The sequence below is a fragment of the Daktulosphaira vitifoliae genome, unplaced genomic scaffold (genome assembly GCF_025091365.1).
Source record: "Daktulosphaira vitifoliae isolate Bord-2020 unplaced genomic scaffold, ASM2509136v1 Scaffold_3, whole genome shotgun sequence".
Classification (NCBI taxonomy): domain Eukaryota; kingdom Metazoa; phylum Arthropoda; class Insecta; order Hemiptera; family Phylloxeridae; genus Daktulosphaira; species Daktulosphaira vitifoliae.
Genome location: NW_026099574.1, coordinates 33,380,743 through 33,395,011, shown reverse-complemented (window position 1 = coordinate 33,395,011; position 14,269 = coordinate 33,380,743). Strand labels below are relative to the sequence as shown.

At 24.7% G+C, this 14,269-nt stretch overlaps 2 protein-coding genes across 6 annotated transcripts in view; one reads left to right on the top strand and one right to left on the bottom strand.

Annotated features, from left to right (window-relative positions):
* Window positions 1–11,261, bottom strand: part of LOC126901103 (inositol polyphosphate 5-phosphatase OCRL) — a 22,381-nt gene extending 11,120 nt beyond the window's left edge. For 2 of the 5 annotated variants that reach the window (XM_050677330.1, XM_050677332.1), the window contains exons 1-14: window positions 11,001–11,258; window positions 10,760–10,943; window positions 10,447–10,578; window positions 10,243–10,379; window positions 10,060–10,184; window positions 9,831–10,001; window positions 7,253–7,415; window positions 6,901–7,079; window positions 6,617–6,838; window positions 6,426–6,561; window positions 6,091–6,367; window positions 3,468–3,605; window positions 1,488–1,585; window positions 97–277 (exon numbers count right to left, since the gene is read on the bottom strand). In XM_050677330.1, the coding sequence (XP_050533287.1) occupies window positions 97–277; window positions 1,488–1,585; window positions 3,468–3,605; window positions 6,091–6,367; window positions 6,426–6,561; window positions 6,617–6,838; window positions 6,901–7,079; window positions 7,253–7,415; window positions 9,831–10,001; window positions 10,060–10,184; window positions 10,243–10,379; window positions 10,447–10,578; window positions 10,760–10,943; window positions 11,001–11,057 (2,200 nt within the window). In that variant the 5' untranslated portion in view covers window positions 11,058–11,258. Of the gene's footprint in view, window positions 1–96; window positions 278–1,066; window positions 1,252–1,487; window positions 1,586–3,467; window positions 3,606–6,090; window positions 6,368–6,425; window positions 6,562–6,616; window positions 6,839–6,900; window positions 7,080–7,252; window positions 7,416–9,830; window positions 10,002–10,059; window positions 10,185–10,242; window positions 10,380–10,446; window positions 10,579–10,759; window positions 10,944–11,000 lie in introns of those variants that run through there. The other 3 variants (XR_007702981.1, XR_007702980.1, XM_050677331.1) reach the window with 3 other exon arrangements.
* Window positions 11,262–12,399: 1,138 nt separating this feature from the next.
* LOC126901113 (deoxynucleoside kinase-like) overlaps window positions 12,400–14,269 on the top strand; it is a 2,847-nt gene continuing 977 nt past the window's right edge. The window contains exons 1-4 of the mRNA XM_050677353.1: window positions 12,400–12,547; window positions 12,811–12,954; window positions 13,507–13,685; window positions 14,141–14,259. Of these exons, the coding sequence (XP_050533310.1) occupies window positions 12,539–12,547; window positions 12,811–12,954; window positions 13,507–13,685; window positions 14,141–14,259 (451 nt within the window). The 5' untranslated portion in view covers window positions 12,400–12,538. The remainder of the gene's footprint in view (window positions 12,548–12,810; window positions 12,955–13,506; window positions 13,686–14,140; window positions 14,260–14,269) is intronic.

The following is a 14,269-nucleotide window of genomic DNA, read 5'->3' as shown; positions in this document are numbered from 1 at the left end:
AAAAAAAAAAAAAAACGCTGCAGAGTAATCTATTACATACTTTGAGTTAATAGAAAAAAAAAATTACATTAATTTAATTAAAAAAGTGAAACTTACGCATGACTTCAGATGAACCAGTATCTAACCAGTTACGAATTTGAATGAATTCAGATCTTAAACCACATTGTTCAAATAAATGTTGTTGTTTTAATCCATGTCTATATAAGTGATCAACTAAGTACCAAATTTCTTTAGGTACTGGATATGGATCTAAAGCCAAATTACTTTTATTGTTTTCCTAAAAAAATATATGATTAATTGAGCTTCATGAATTTTTTTATAGATGTGGTCACTAAAATTTTAAATTTGTCAATTTTATGTCATCATCACAATGTTGACAGAATATAATCCAAATAGAAACCCTTTATCCAGTAGCATATTTATAGGAAGGGAAAGTGGAACAGCTACTTTCTAACCACATCTTTATAAGACACATTTACTTATTTATATTTTAAATACTTATAGATTAATATTAATAATTTATACATTTATACAAAAATATTTTTCTTATCAGTGAACAAATAATTAATACAATTTCATTTAAAACCATATAATTTGATTCTTGAGTATAAGTACATACTTATCTATTAATCTCCTAACTAATAATCTCAAAGTCTTAGTTAAATTAAAACTCATATGTTACTTATTTGTAAAAATAAAACATAATAGAAAAAAAATTTATATGAGAGGCAAAGTAAAATAGATTTTATATGCTATTTAATATTTAATTAACATAAGGAAGATGGTCTTACAGTTACTATAATATTTAAACTTATAAAAATTATAAGTTGAATTCTTCACATAAGCTAAGTTATATTTAAATATAGGTGCATAAATAAAAAAAATGTATTATTGATGCATCTATTTTCTTTCGCTATTAGTACTTTTAGACTAATTAATTAAAATAATATTAAAAAACTTGTTTTATTCTGAGTGCATCACTAAAAAAAAAATTGTCATCAAATTTTTATTTTATTTATGTAAGTTTTGCTATAAAAATTATTGAAATCATAATATTGAATGCTACCCCTCAAAAAGTGGTGTGGTGCGATGGTCACACTAGTTGTTGACAAAACTCTAGAGTTCAGCCGCGCCTACCGACATAGGTGAACAGATAGGTGACCATACATGATCATGTTCCCAGTGCAGAAAGCAATGGGAAACCACTGCACTTAGTTTTCCCAGGATTGCCTTGTCAGAACAAGGCAAGACCTTTGGTAAAAAAAAAAAAAAAACCCTCAACATTAATATCTTGGATACACTACTGTCTATATATGCAATTAAAGTTATTAAAGTGTCATAATAATTAATTTTAAGTATTAAACTTCAAGCTCATAAGAGAGAATATTTTTTTGGTAACCTCAAATTTATTAAATCATATATTCTAATATTAAACTTAATGTCTAAATAATTTATTTCTATAAATATGAAATTTATAATTTACTAACTAATTCCACAAGTTTTCCTGGTGGTATTTCTCTGATTGGTACTTTTAAGTAACATAATGTTTCTAGAGAACATCCAAAACAACTACGTTCATAAGAACCTAATAACATAACAAAAAATAAAACTTTTTATTACTAAATTGCTTTAAAACACATGTATACTGAAATTTTATTTATTCCATTATTTATTACTTTATAATATTTATTGTCACTGTAAATTAATAATTTTTTTACATTAAAAAGTTAATACGACAAGCTTATATATAAGTAAAATTAACTGATACAAGCTAACAAACACGATATAATACTACTCAAAAGTGTTATATTATAAAAATCGTTATACAAAGTGTCCCACTAAATTTTGATATCTGTCAGAATTTTTATCTAGCAAATATTTTACATTTCTTTTTTTTAAATAATTTTTAATTTTAAAATAAGATAAAAGCATATTTTTATTATTTGTTAGTCATAAGAAAAAGATAAAAATTTTATTTTTTAACTTTTTCAAAATTTTAAAATAGCTATATTCTAGCTCTTTTATAACCAAAAAAATTTTTTTGTTGGGTCAATAAAAACTTTAAGATAATTATTTATTCAGTTATAAGCATTATAATACATACAGTGATAATGTAACACTATTATTATATGTACTATAAATATATAGCAGTTCAAATTTTACTCACCCATACTACATACCCACCTTATGTATTAAAATGTTTGTAAGTAAATAAGTACTTATCCTAAAGTTATAGTCGCAACACATTTGTTTTATAAGAAAAAAGGTAAAAAAATAGATACTTTAAAATATCTATTTTTTTTAGTGATAAGTATTAAAATATAAGTTTTTAACTTACTCGAAAACTATAAAATTATTAAAAAAAAAATTAAAGCAAAATATTTGTTGAATAAAATATTATTAAAGATTTCAAAACCTGGTGAGACACCTATTTATATATAAACTGGTTTTAATCCCGAGATACATAATTTTATATCAATTTATAGAATATAATATGTCATAAGTATTACTTTGAAAAAACAAATGAAATCAATATTATTAAAATACAGGGTGGCCCACCACTCACTGACAACTTAAATAACTTTTGATCCAGTTAATATTTTTAGTTGATTTTTTTTTTAAATAATAGTTATACGTTAGGTCTATAGCTATATCTCAATAATTAATTTTTTTATATTTTATTAAAAATATTAATTATTTTAAAATTTTAAATAAAATGTAAAAAAAAAATCTAAGATAGCTATTTTGTAGAGTAGAATTTAAGAAAAATTTTAGTAAAAAAATATCTTATTAATATTCAGTAGTAAATATTCTGTAGCGTTTTGAAGTTTGTGAAAATTTGAATTTTCATGTACTATTTTACGGTATTAAACATTGAAATACGTATTGAGAAAAGGACAGAAGAAAACGCTATCTTTTCAATATACTTTTGAATGAGAGTGATAAGTAATAATTGCCTTATCTAATTTCTTATCATGGTATTAATGCCAAGTTTGTAATGTATACACATTATCATCATATGTATACACAGTAATCATGAAAAGATAGCGTTTTCTTCTGTCCTTTTCTCAATACGTATTTCAATGTTTAATACCGTAAAATAGTACATGAAAATTCAAATTTTTACAAACTTCAAAACGCTACAGAATATTTACTACTCAATATTAATAAGATATTTTTTTACTAAAATTTTTCTTAAATTATACTCTACAAAATAGCTATCTTAGATTTTTTTTTACATTTTATTTAAAATTTTAAAATAATTAATATTTTTAATAAAATATAAAAAAATTAATTATTGAGATATACCTATAGACTTAACGTATAACTATTATTTAAAAAAAAAATCAACTAAAAATATTAACTGGATCAAAAGTTATTTAAGTTGTCAGTGAGTGGTGGGCCACCCTGTATTATGTACAAAAAATTTGTTTGTAATTGATGTACATTTAAATTGTTTTATTCACCTGTAACTGTAATAAAAATATCTTTGCCTCCTTCTAAATGTAAAACTAATATATCATATAATTGATCTTGACCGCTGTTCATCTTATAGGCAGATCTTTTGTCCACTAAAACTTCTAATGAGACATCACATTTTTCTCCTAGTTAATTAAAAAATATTCATATAAATTAAAAATGTTTCATAAATAGTCTTCTTCTTCTTCCTCGCCTTAATTCCAATTACTTAGGGTCGGCCACCCTTATCCTAAACTTTCACTTGACACGATCTCCCACGTCATCAATGCTCACATCAGCTGTCCTCATATCGCATTATAATAATATTCTAATATCCTCATTTCATAAATAATAAAAACTTAATATTTTTACCCAGACAAAAAAGTGGTTAGGACCATCAAATGGTATTGATGTCAGTCATATTAAAATATAATTTACATAAAAAAGTTAATATTTGAGTTTATTGTAAAATTTAATCAAAATTATTGTACTTACAAAAAAGTAAAAATTTTAATAACATTGCCAAAGCATGCACATTGTAAAAATGTTCATTCAATGAAGGATTCAACAATTGGGGTGATAAGGGCGGCCCTGGCATCAATGAAATAAACATATTTTACCCAAATATATGAAATATGAAACCTAAAGAACTAGACACTAAATCCTATCATACTAAGTAACTCTTGGACCAAATAGTGTATCAACAAGCAATATACTGAACTTCTTAATTACAACACAGTTAGCCAGCCAATCTTACTTAATTTTAAAACATATATTTGAAAAACTTTTGCAAATAACTTAACACATAACTGTGAACCAATAAGCTGTGATGCTGTGATTTTTTAAAATAAAAAAACCCAGCACAGGGGGGTCGCGGCACAGTGGTGACGTGGCATAGTTGGATCAAGTATAATGATATCTGACAGTGATTAAAATCACTATCAAAAATAAACGCTTCGATGCAAATCTTTAGATAGTGTTTAATTTTAAAAAAATTGGTGTTTTATTCCAAAAGCTACTTGATCTGCTGGTTCCTTATTAATATCTCGATTAAGATAAAGTATGTCGAATGAAAAAGGGTTTATTAAAAAATATTATTTCTCATAAAAAAATTGTGTGGATCCATAAACTTTTCAATAAGTTATAGCATTATAAAGTTAAAAAAATATAAAATCGAGAAATCGAGAATTTTCACACGAAAATAGCATTCGGTAGCCATTTTCGCCGTGAAGACAAGTCCAGAGGTCAAATTTTTTTTTTTCAAATTAAAGTATATTACATTAGCTTTAATTTAAGATATATATAAAAGTGTCAGACCTTCCGGAACACTTTCAAAAGTTAAGTTAAAAAAGTTCTACTTTCTATATGCATTTTTTATATTTGAAGCCTCCCCGTATATAGGGAAATAGTCTGATTTAAAAAAAAAGTATATCCAATGAAAGATGTATATAAATACTACTTCTCATGAAAAAATTGTATTGATCCATACATTTTTTAAAAAGTTATAGCTCTTTAAAGTAAAAAATGTAAATTATAAAATCGAGAATTTTCACACAAAAATAGCATTCGGTAGACGTTTTCACCATGAAGACAAGTCCAGAGGTCAAATTTTGTTTTTTCAAATTAAAGTACATCACATTAGCTTTAATTTAATATATATATAAAAGTGTCAGACCTTCTGGAACATTTTCAAAAGTTAATTTTTTATGAAAAAGTTGACATTTTAAATCCCTCCTTGTGGGCAGGTTAAGGGTTAAATTTATGAAAAAAATATACCAAATGATAGGTAAGGACATCAAGCATCTATATAAAAAAAAATTATATTGATATGTTCATTTTTGAAAAAGTTACGGCAGTTTTTAGTAAAAAAAATTGAAAAAATTTTGAAAATTAGCGATTTTTAAATTTGTAATTTTTTTGGAGGTTTCCCCCATTTACGGGGAACGAGGGAAATTTTTTCAATTTTGAAGAGTAATGTCTTCGACTAGATACGATTTGTGATCTTTTGACGTATCGTTAAAAGAAATCCGTTCAGTGAGAGCTGAGAAAAAGTGGTAACAGACAAAAAAAAAAAACAACACATCTTAGTAAAATTAATACCTTCTCAGCTTCGCATCGAAGCTAAAAAATAATAAAAGAATAGCTTATTATGTGTAAGAATTTTTAACAGTGGTAATTATCAAAATAATACTATATGGACAGACTAAATTAATAGATATATCGGTGATTTAATGTGGTAAAACCATAGGAATCTATTGATTGTCCCATTTTTTGGAGGGCTAAATTAAATATTTTCCTTTTCAAAAATAATTTTTATATAACAACGAATTTAATTTTACTGCACTTTTAAAGGGATAAACCCCCCTTTATGATTTTCTACCTTACACCATTAAATATCTTCCAAAATGAATGTATAATATGTATTATTTATGTTAAATATATTGTGTTTATAAGATTAGACTTTATAAAAAAAACATCCACCTCCTAGTAAAAGATTCTGGATCCAACATTGTATTCATTTTTATAACAGTTCAATTACCAAATTAAGGCAAATATTTTGCGTAAAAAAGGTGGTTTTGTACTCATACATTTTTTTACATCCTTACCACCATTAAAACTACATAAAATTACCAGGATCAATGAAACTCATAAATGGTTCAATTTGTAACCATTCTTTACAGTATGTGGAATCGTCTAATTTTCTAATAAATTCAAACTGTACAGGCACTTGTCCTGTATTTGCAACTGTTAGTTGTTTATTTTGAGGTTCCATAAAATGAACATTGTCAAAAATAATTTCAGTATTATCAACCATAACTTGGGGTAAAAATTCATTTTCAACTTTATCAAGTTTTTTCATAATATCCTCATGGATTTTTCTATATTTAACGGAATCTACAACTTTAACCTTAAAAAATAATTAATAAGATAAGTATTAAAATAAAATATCTATTTTATATACATACTTTAGACTCAAATAAAGCACTAACTGGTTTATGATCACTTATCAACAAATTTGGATGACTTCGATAATTTAGTAGTTTAATTGAATTTCCTAGCCACAATATGCGATCACACCATGCAGGAGTTCGATTTTTATCACTATTAAAAATAACATATATATATTATTAATTTAGTGTATCACTAAGAAATATACCTGCTATCCCACTCATTAGTACCAGGGTCATACTTATAAGTTGGAACAAAATTAATTGGACCTTCTTTATAACCTTTAAAGACATTACCAATTCGGTGTTGTTGTTTAAACTGATCAAACTCTAAAATAGTTTTTAAATTATTTTTGTTCACCATTTCTTTAACAGAATTTGCTGACATTTCTGTTATTCTATAGTTAAGGTCTCCAAACCAAAACACTTGACTGCAATAAAATAGCATTGTTATCTTGAATTTTTAATAAAAAAAAAACTAAACATTTTTTACTTATGATCTTTAATTGATTTGGGAGGTGTAAAGTTAGAAAAAACCATACGAGAGCAAATATTATGATAGTCTTGATTCCGCCTTTCATATTCTTCAACATGTGCTGCTAAATGTGAGTTAATAAAGCAAAATGATGTGTTATGAAAATCCATTCGAACAGCAACTCCACCTTTATTACCCTGGAAATTAATTTGTTTCAATGAAAAGAATTATCATGCACTAAATAAAACATTAAATTATAATAGAAACAATAATCATGTTTTTATAATTAAGGAATCAGTAAACAAAAACTTAAAAAAAAAAATACAATAATTCAAAGTAATTTAAAATAATGATTAAAATCTATACTCACTAATTTTCCCATGATTCCTGTACCTACAGAATCTGTTGCAACATTTTTTATATGATCCATATGTTTTTTTTTTACAAAAACTATAAGCATCATACCAACCAATCGGACCAATGATACTTTCTTATAATTTCCACTAACTTCTAAACTTTTAGTAACAGCATGCCTAATACAGAGATGTAAAATAATTTTTTTTTAGTTAAAATTTATCTTAATAACTTAGTTTAGTACTTTATTATTTTTAATAAAATATACCCATTATACATTTATTAATGATGAAATCAATGAACTATTTTAGAAGTACAGAAAGGTTTAGAATAATTAACATAACCCAGAAATATCTTAAAAAATACATAAAAATTAATAAATGTAACTTTAATTAGGTTTTAAAAACTGCCGATTAATAAATATTATTTATATTTTTTATTTAATACATCTTGACAAATAATAGAACTGAATATTTTTTACTTAATGAAAACAAAATAAATCAAATGCATTATTAGTTAATTCTTGTTCTAATTTTACTTTGATCTTTTATGAAGTGATTCTTTAACTACAAAATATCTTCAAAAAAATAACAGATATTCACGTTTTATTAATTTATTAATAAAAGTTCAATTTTTAACTGTTTTATAGGACAAATTAATTTTTACTGCCATTCCTTATATTTTAAACTTATTAAAGCTTTTGATTTTCAAATGATAATCCCATTTTTTTTTATTTTAACTTTTGTATTATTTTATTTGGTGTCTCAATGAGTATTGCTATATAAACTTTTGGGGCAATTTATAAAAACCTACTTATTTAAAAAAAATACTGTTGCACTATCATGCCATATATTGATAATCATTATTAGTTTATAAAAATATGATTGATCATAAAAAAAAACAGGTATATTTTACATTTGGTAACTATATGTTGATATGTTGTATTTATAACATAATAGGTGTACACTGGCTAAGAAGCTAACTTTTTGTATTATGGCTAGAGATTCATTTAAGTCAAATAGATTTAAAGAACAAATTCAAAAATATAACTTATGTTTTTACGTAATATCACAACATGAAACTACTATGAACTGGTACCAATTATTTAATATCTAAAATTTAAGATCTAAAAAAGATACTGTCTTTTAACAAATAAGTATACTTTCTTATTATATATATATATATATATAAATTTTTTTTTTTTTTTGATAAATGTAGAATATTTAGATTACTTTGACTGGGCAATTTATGCAAACTATCATCATCATTCAAAAATATAAAACTATTAAGATTTTAAATTATGTTTAATTATTTATTTAAACACAAAAATAATTTTATACATTTATTAAAAATATTTCTGTTACTAATTACAGCAAAAATTACTGTTATGACACTTTAAGTAGCACAATGTTTTAGCTTTTTTACATTTACATTTGTATGTTTTTTTTAATCATTGAGTTGGACAAGTACAATGATTATAATCTTGTCCTCTTAAATTTGAGAAGGAATAAACTACTTCACATAAATAAATTACTTTATTTGGTACATCTTGAGCTTTAACTAATTTTTTTTACAAATTCTAAATTGATTTCTACTGTATAGTTGTTGCAGTTTTCCTTCTAGTGTACCAATTTTATAAAATTCATAATCATTCATTTATTATTATAAAATAAGGATTCTATTTAAAAATGGACTCATATGACAATAATCAGTATGCTACTAATAAAATGCATTATAGTAAACATATAAGTATTTACTACAACATTATTATATTTTATTATTATAATAAAGTCAATATTATTATAATAGTAGTAGCATCAGATATTTATAAATATGATATGATACACATTGTACAGTACTCCATTGATAGGTTAAAGTTGAGTTTCAGTTACATTGCCTGTAAATCTACTTTGACTGTAAAATATATAAAACTAAAGGTATACCACAAATTTTGAAGAATCCAAAGGATACAGTGTGAGAAAATCAAGTGGAGAGAAGCATTAGGTGTTTTGTCCAATATGAGAATATTAGTGAGGCTATAACCAATTATGTTGTATGGTCAGTATTGGACCGTGAACATTAAAGTAAAATATAGAATGATTATAGCAGAGATAAGAATGCTTAGACGGACGAGCAAAGTAACAAGCAAAGATAGAATAAAGAATGAATATGTAAAAGGAAGCATAGGAGTAGCATTGACCATATATAAAATTTAAAAAAATAGTTTGGTTGTACAATAAAGAGAGATATTGGAAGCTGTAGGATCGGTTATGGAAATAAACATTGAAAGGAGCAAAAAAGCAAGACAAAAGAAAGGTGGTTGGATTTAGGTGAAGGTAAATTTTAAAGATCCATAACTAATTAATTAAAATATAAAAAATTCATGTTTTAATTAAAAAAACCCAATGGTGTAAAAAGTCTTTTAAAAATTAAAAGTTGAAAAGAGTTTAGGGAATAAGGGTTGGTAGTAGAAAATTAATTTTTTCTGTAAAGCACCTCGATAAACTATTATGGTAAACCAATTTTTTTTTGGCAGGTTTTTATTTTTGAAAACATTTTGTGAGGCATAGTTGTGGAATCATATATATACTTACAACCATTCGTCTTCTCGGGGAGAATCATTGAAAAGAAATGCTTCTTTGCTAAGATCAAGTTCTTGAAATCCTATAGCATAAATATCAGGAGATTCTGGATCAGAAACTAGCCAGTCATTGAGTGATATTGTAGCAGATTGGCCATTGACATTCCAAGTTCCAATAAAAATTCTAAGTAAATAGTAAAATTTAGAAAATTATATTTCTTTGCATAAGAATAGATAAAAACCTAAATATTTCTTCATAAGTATAATGTTTTTCATTTAAAAGCATCTGATGTTGCACAACACTTTCGCGTGAATTAGGTGTATGAGTACTACTTGAAAGCAATACTTCATTGTCCACCATAACCATCTATTTAAAAGATAAATATAATAAAATTTGTTTAATAATTTACTATAGAAAACATTACATTAGCTGTGATTTTTGAATTAATATGATTTTTTTCTCCATTTAAATTCATTAATACTCCAAATTCCAAATCAATATCACTAAAATGGTACTTTTTAAGCCAAAAAAAATCTAAAGACTGATGATTTATCAAATAATCTATTAATTTATACAAAAACTAATTAAGAATCTTCATATGTGTTAGAATTTAAAAAAATTGTCTTACAATTCATAGCTCTGGAAATCTCATTAAAAAATTGGCTTGTAACATCACCTGATTGCATTCCAACAAATATTTTGATATCTTTAGAAGATAATGTAATACATATGTCATTTTCAGTTCTATCAGAAATTGTATCTAAAATAAATAATAATATAAGTTTAAAAAACATTAACCTTAATGATTTTGCAAATGATATGTATATGACGATAAATTTAAATTGAATAATAAGTTTATTTTTCTTAACATTAATTTGATATATTAGTATACTGATAATTGAAGCATAAATAATATAATAAAAATCAAGTAATATACTTGCCAACATCACATTTAAAATCATTATCTATTGGTAAAACAAAATTAGTAGTAAGATCAGTGAAAGCTCTTGGAGGAGTTTTTGATGATGTAAAAATAAATACACCAAAAGAAGAGTTTCGTTCTACCAAAGCTATAAAACGTTTCGTTTTGGGAGACCAACTTTGTAACAGTACTCCTTCGTGAAACTGTAAAAATAAATGAAATAACTAACAAGTAATTCATTAGAAAATTATTCATATTACCACCACAACTTTATCACCAGTATTTAATTTGTCATTTAATATTCCTTCCAGGTCCATGTTATATATATTACTATTTACAACTACATATTTTTTTATATGAGCTCTTAGTAAATAATAAATAAAAATACTCTAATAATTAGAATTATAAATACTGGTACTAGTCAGTGATCAACAAAGTTTTTAGTAAAATTGATGAAGTCTTTAATAAACTGTTACGTAAACTGTTTACTAATAATTTTTACTTTTTCATAACAAATCGTTGAACATTGTTAACACTTAATAATAATACTGATAATAATTTGTAGATGTTTATGATAATAATAGATAAGATCTTATCTATTCTGTGGTTAATTTAGAAATATATTTTTTATAACTGGGATGATGAAAAATCATAGATCTTAGTAGCTTTGTTTATTTCTTATTATCTGTGTTTATTAATAATTCTTTTTAATACTCGTGTATATTATGATATAACGATAGACGTTCTGCGGAATAGGATACGAAGAATCGATTCCCCAAGATAAAAATAATAACTTGGTTGAAAATACAGAATTTATTTCTAGACCATCAAATTTTGTATTAACAGTACACTTCTTTAAAAATTAATTAATTTAAGAAAGTTTTTTAAATTTTTAAACGCTGGTTATCATGGTTTTCTCATTACTTTTCAAATTGAACTAAACACTAACAAATTTTTTTTAAAATTTGGTAATTTAATACTTTTTCCTCTAGATATGGTAAATAAACCCAAATTTTTTCTCATTAACCTCTGTTAAGATTGTTTCCGTCTAATCGAAGATTTGTTGAAAGTAGATTTTATTGTAATAATAATATAAAATAGATTTTATAACTAGCTAATCATAAATAACTTAAAATCATAAGTAATTTTTTATGAAGCTTATCAAAAAAAAATCACAGATATAGATTATAAATTATTTATATCTATAAAGAAAATAAAGTGTGATAATAATAGTACTACGAACCGATACCTAATTGAACCATAGAGTAATATTACTCTACGATGGACCATGCGGCCATTACGTTTACATGGCCGCCAATATTTATCATGTATGGGGCGGGTTGCGCTGCATCTGGTGTTAATATTTGTAAACAAAATAATATAAAATCAGATTCTATTTTTAGGAAAAAAACATTAAAAGCGGCTTTTGCCCGTCAGTTGCCGGTATCCAATATTGGTCTGCGTTCACCCTGGTAGAGATTATATATGTAATATTATATAAAATTAATTTATGAACTATAAAAAGCAAAAGCTTTACCCCAAACTAAGATAAATACTTAGATATGGAGGTGCCCGCCTTTATTGCCTCCATTTTAAAATACCCATTTACTACCAGACTAATACAAAATACATACAACCCAATTTAACCGGTTAATAACAAACAGCAAATCGTTGTTTATATTATAGCAGTACGACGATTTGCTGTTTAGTTATTAACCAACTGTTGATTGAATTGTTAAGTACCAACTTATTTAAATATTCACACCATGGTATATTTTTGGTGGTAAAACGCTCATCAATGAGAATGGTATTTACGTATACTGTATCATTATTAATAAGAAAACTAAAGATTTATCATTAACTATTTTTGTGAACTCTAGAATGCACAGAACTTTAATCTTTCGTTTGTGAACAATGAAATTATCATTTGTTTTGTTATCGAAGTCTTTCTATATAGCTTAATAGACAATAAAATATACATAAAAAAGGATTAATTAGTGTTGCATAAAATTTAATTATGCCCAAAATATTTAATTAATTTTATTATTTATATTAATTATTTAAATTAAGGTGAATGATTATGTCAAAGGAATAATACCTAAAATACTTAATAATATGAAACCATTTCGTGTAGCCATCGAGGGAAATGTCGGTTCCGGAAAATCAACATTAATTAAATATTTTAAAAATTTCAAAGATGTTGAAGCAAATTTAGTAAGTTATTTAACTTTTTAAAAATAATAATATTTTATGCAGAATTAAGAACCGAAAAAATTTTGGTTTTTGACAATTTTTCTTATATCTAGTAAATTAGATAATGTATATTCATTTTTTTTAGTATTGAAAAAATGTTAACAGTAAACAAAAATATTATTTTATATTATTATGAGATCTTAATTGAACTTTAAAGTTTAAAAAACTAAATTAATCGAAAAAATTTATTTGTTAATTTTGGTTTTTAAATTTTATAAGGACAAGTTTTAAGTATGATTAAGGTTTAAATATGATTTTACAACACTTATGGTTTCTATAACTATTAACCTAACAAATTGTTTGAAAAATATAATGTAGATCAACTATCTTACTAGATATGATAAAAATTTTGAAAAACCGATATCATTTCAGTTCCTAACCCTGTATTATGTATTATTGAATTATACCTTCATTATAACTCTTAAGCTACATATGGACTTTTAAATTGATGTTTGTTTTGGAATTTTTGTAATATAAAAAGCCGTAATGCATATTTTTGTTAAAATATAAAAGGAACCAATAGAGATGTGGCGAGATGTTAGAGGCCATAATTTGCTCGAACTTACATATTCTGAACCTCACAGATGGAACTTTGCATTTCAACATAATTTACAGCTAAGTCGTCTTAAATTACAATCTAAAAAGACAGAAAAAAAAGTTCAAATTTTCGAGCGATCCTTACAAAATAATAGGTATTTCAATAAGCAAATTGTTTTTAAGTTTAAAAAATAAATGATCCATTTTTTTTAATTTTTACTATTTCTAGTAGAAATATATTTACTAGTATCTGTCCCATGGTAGATGAACTAAGACATTCTTCCTGCACTTGGCGCTCAATCTAAGAGACTTAGTACTGTGCTCTATTTTTTGTTCATTATTTTGATTTTTGATACTTTATTTTCAGTAACTTAAAACCCTTTATATTAAAAATTGTCATTTTCATTATTAGATATAACTAGAGGTGATTTTATAGGGATGTTACCTGATATTAAATTACTTATAATAACAAATTTATCATAAAAGTTGGCAAAATTCACTTAACATCACCTAAAAACAATATCTAGAATCGCCCCTGGTTGTAACTTTATTTGAAATTTAAAATTAATAAGCATTAACTAAATACTACATAGTACTGATTTTTTCTTAGATTTTGTTTTGTAGAAATGGCTCATGATAGTGGAATATTATCTACTCCAGAATATAATGTTATGTGTGATTGGTATGAGTACATTGAAAACACTGTTGATATAGGATTGGATCTTATTGGTATGACTCT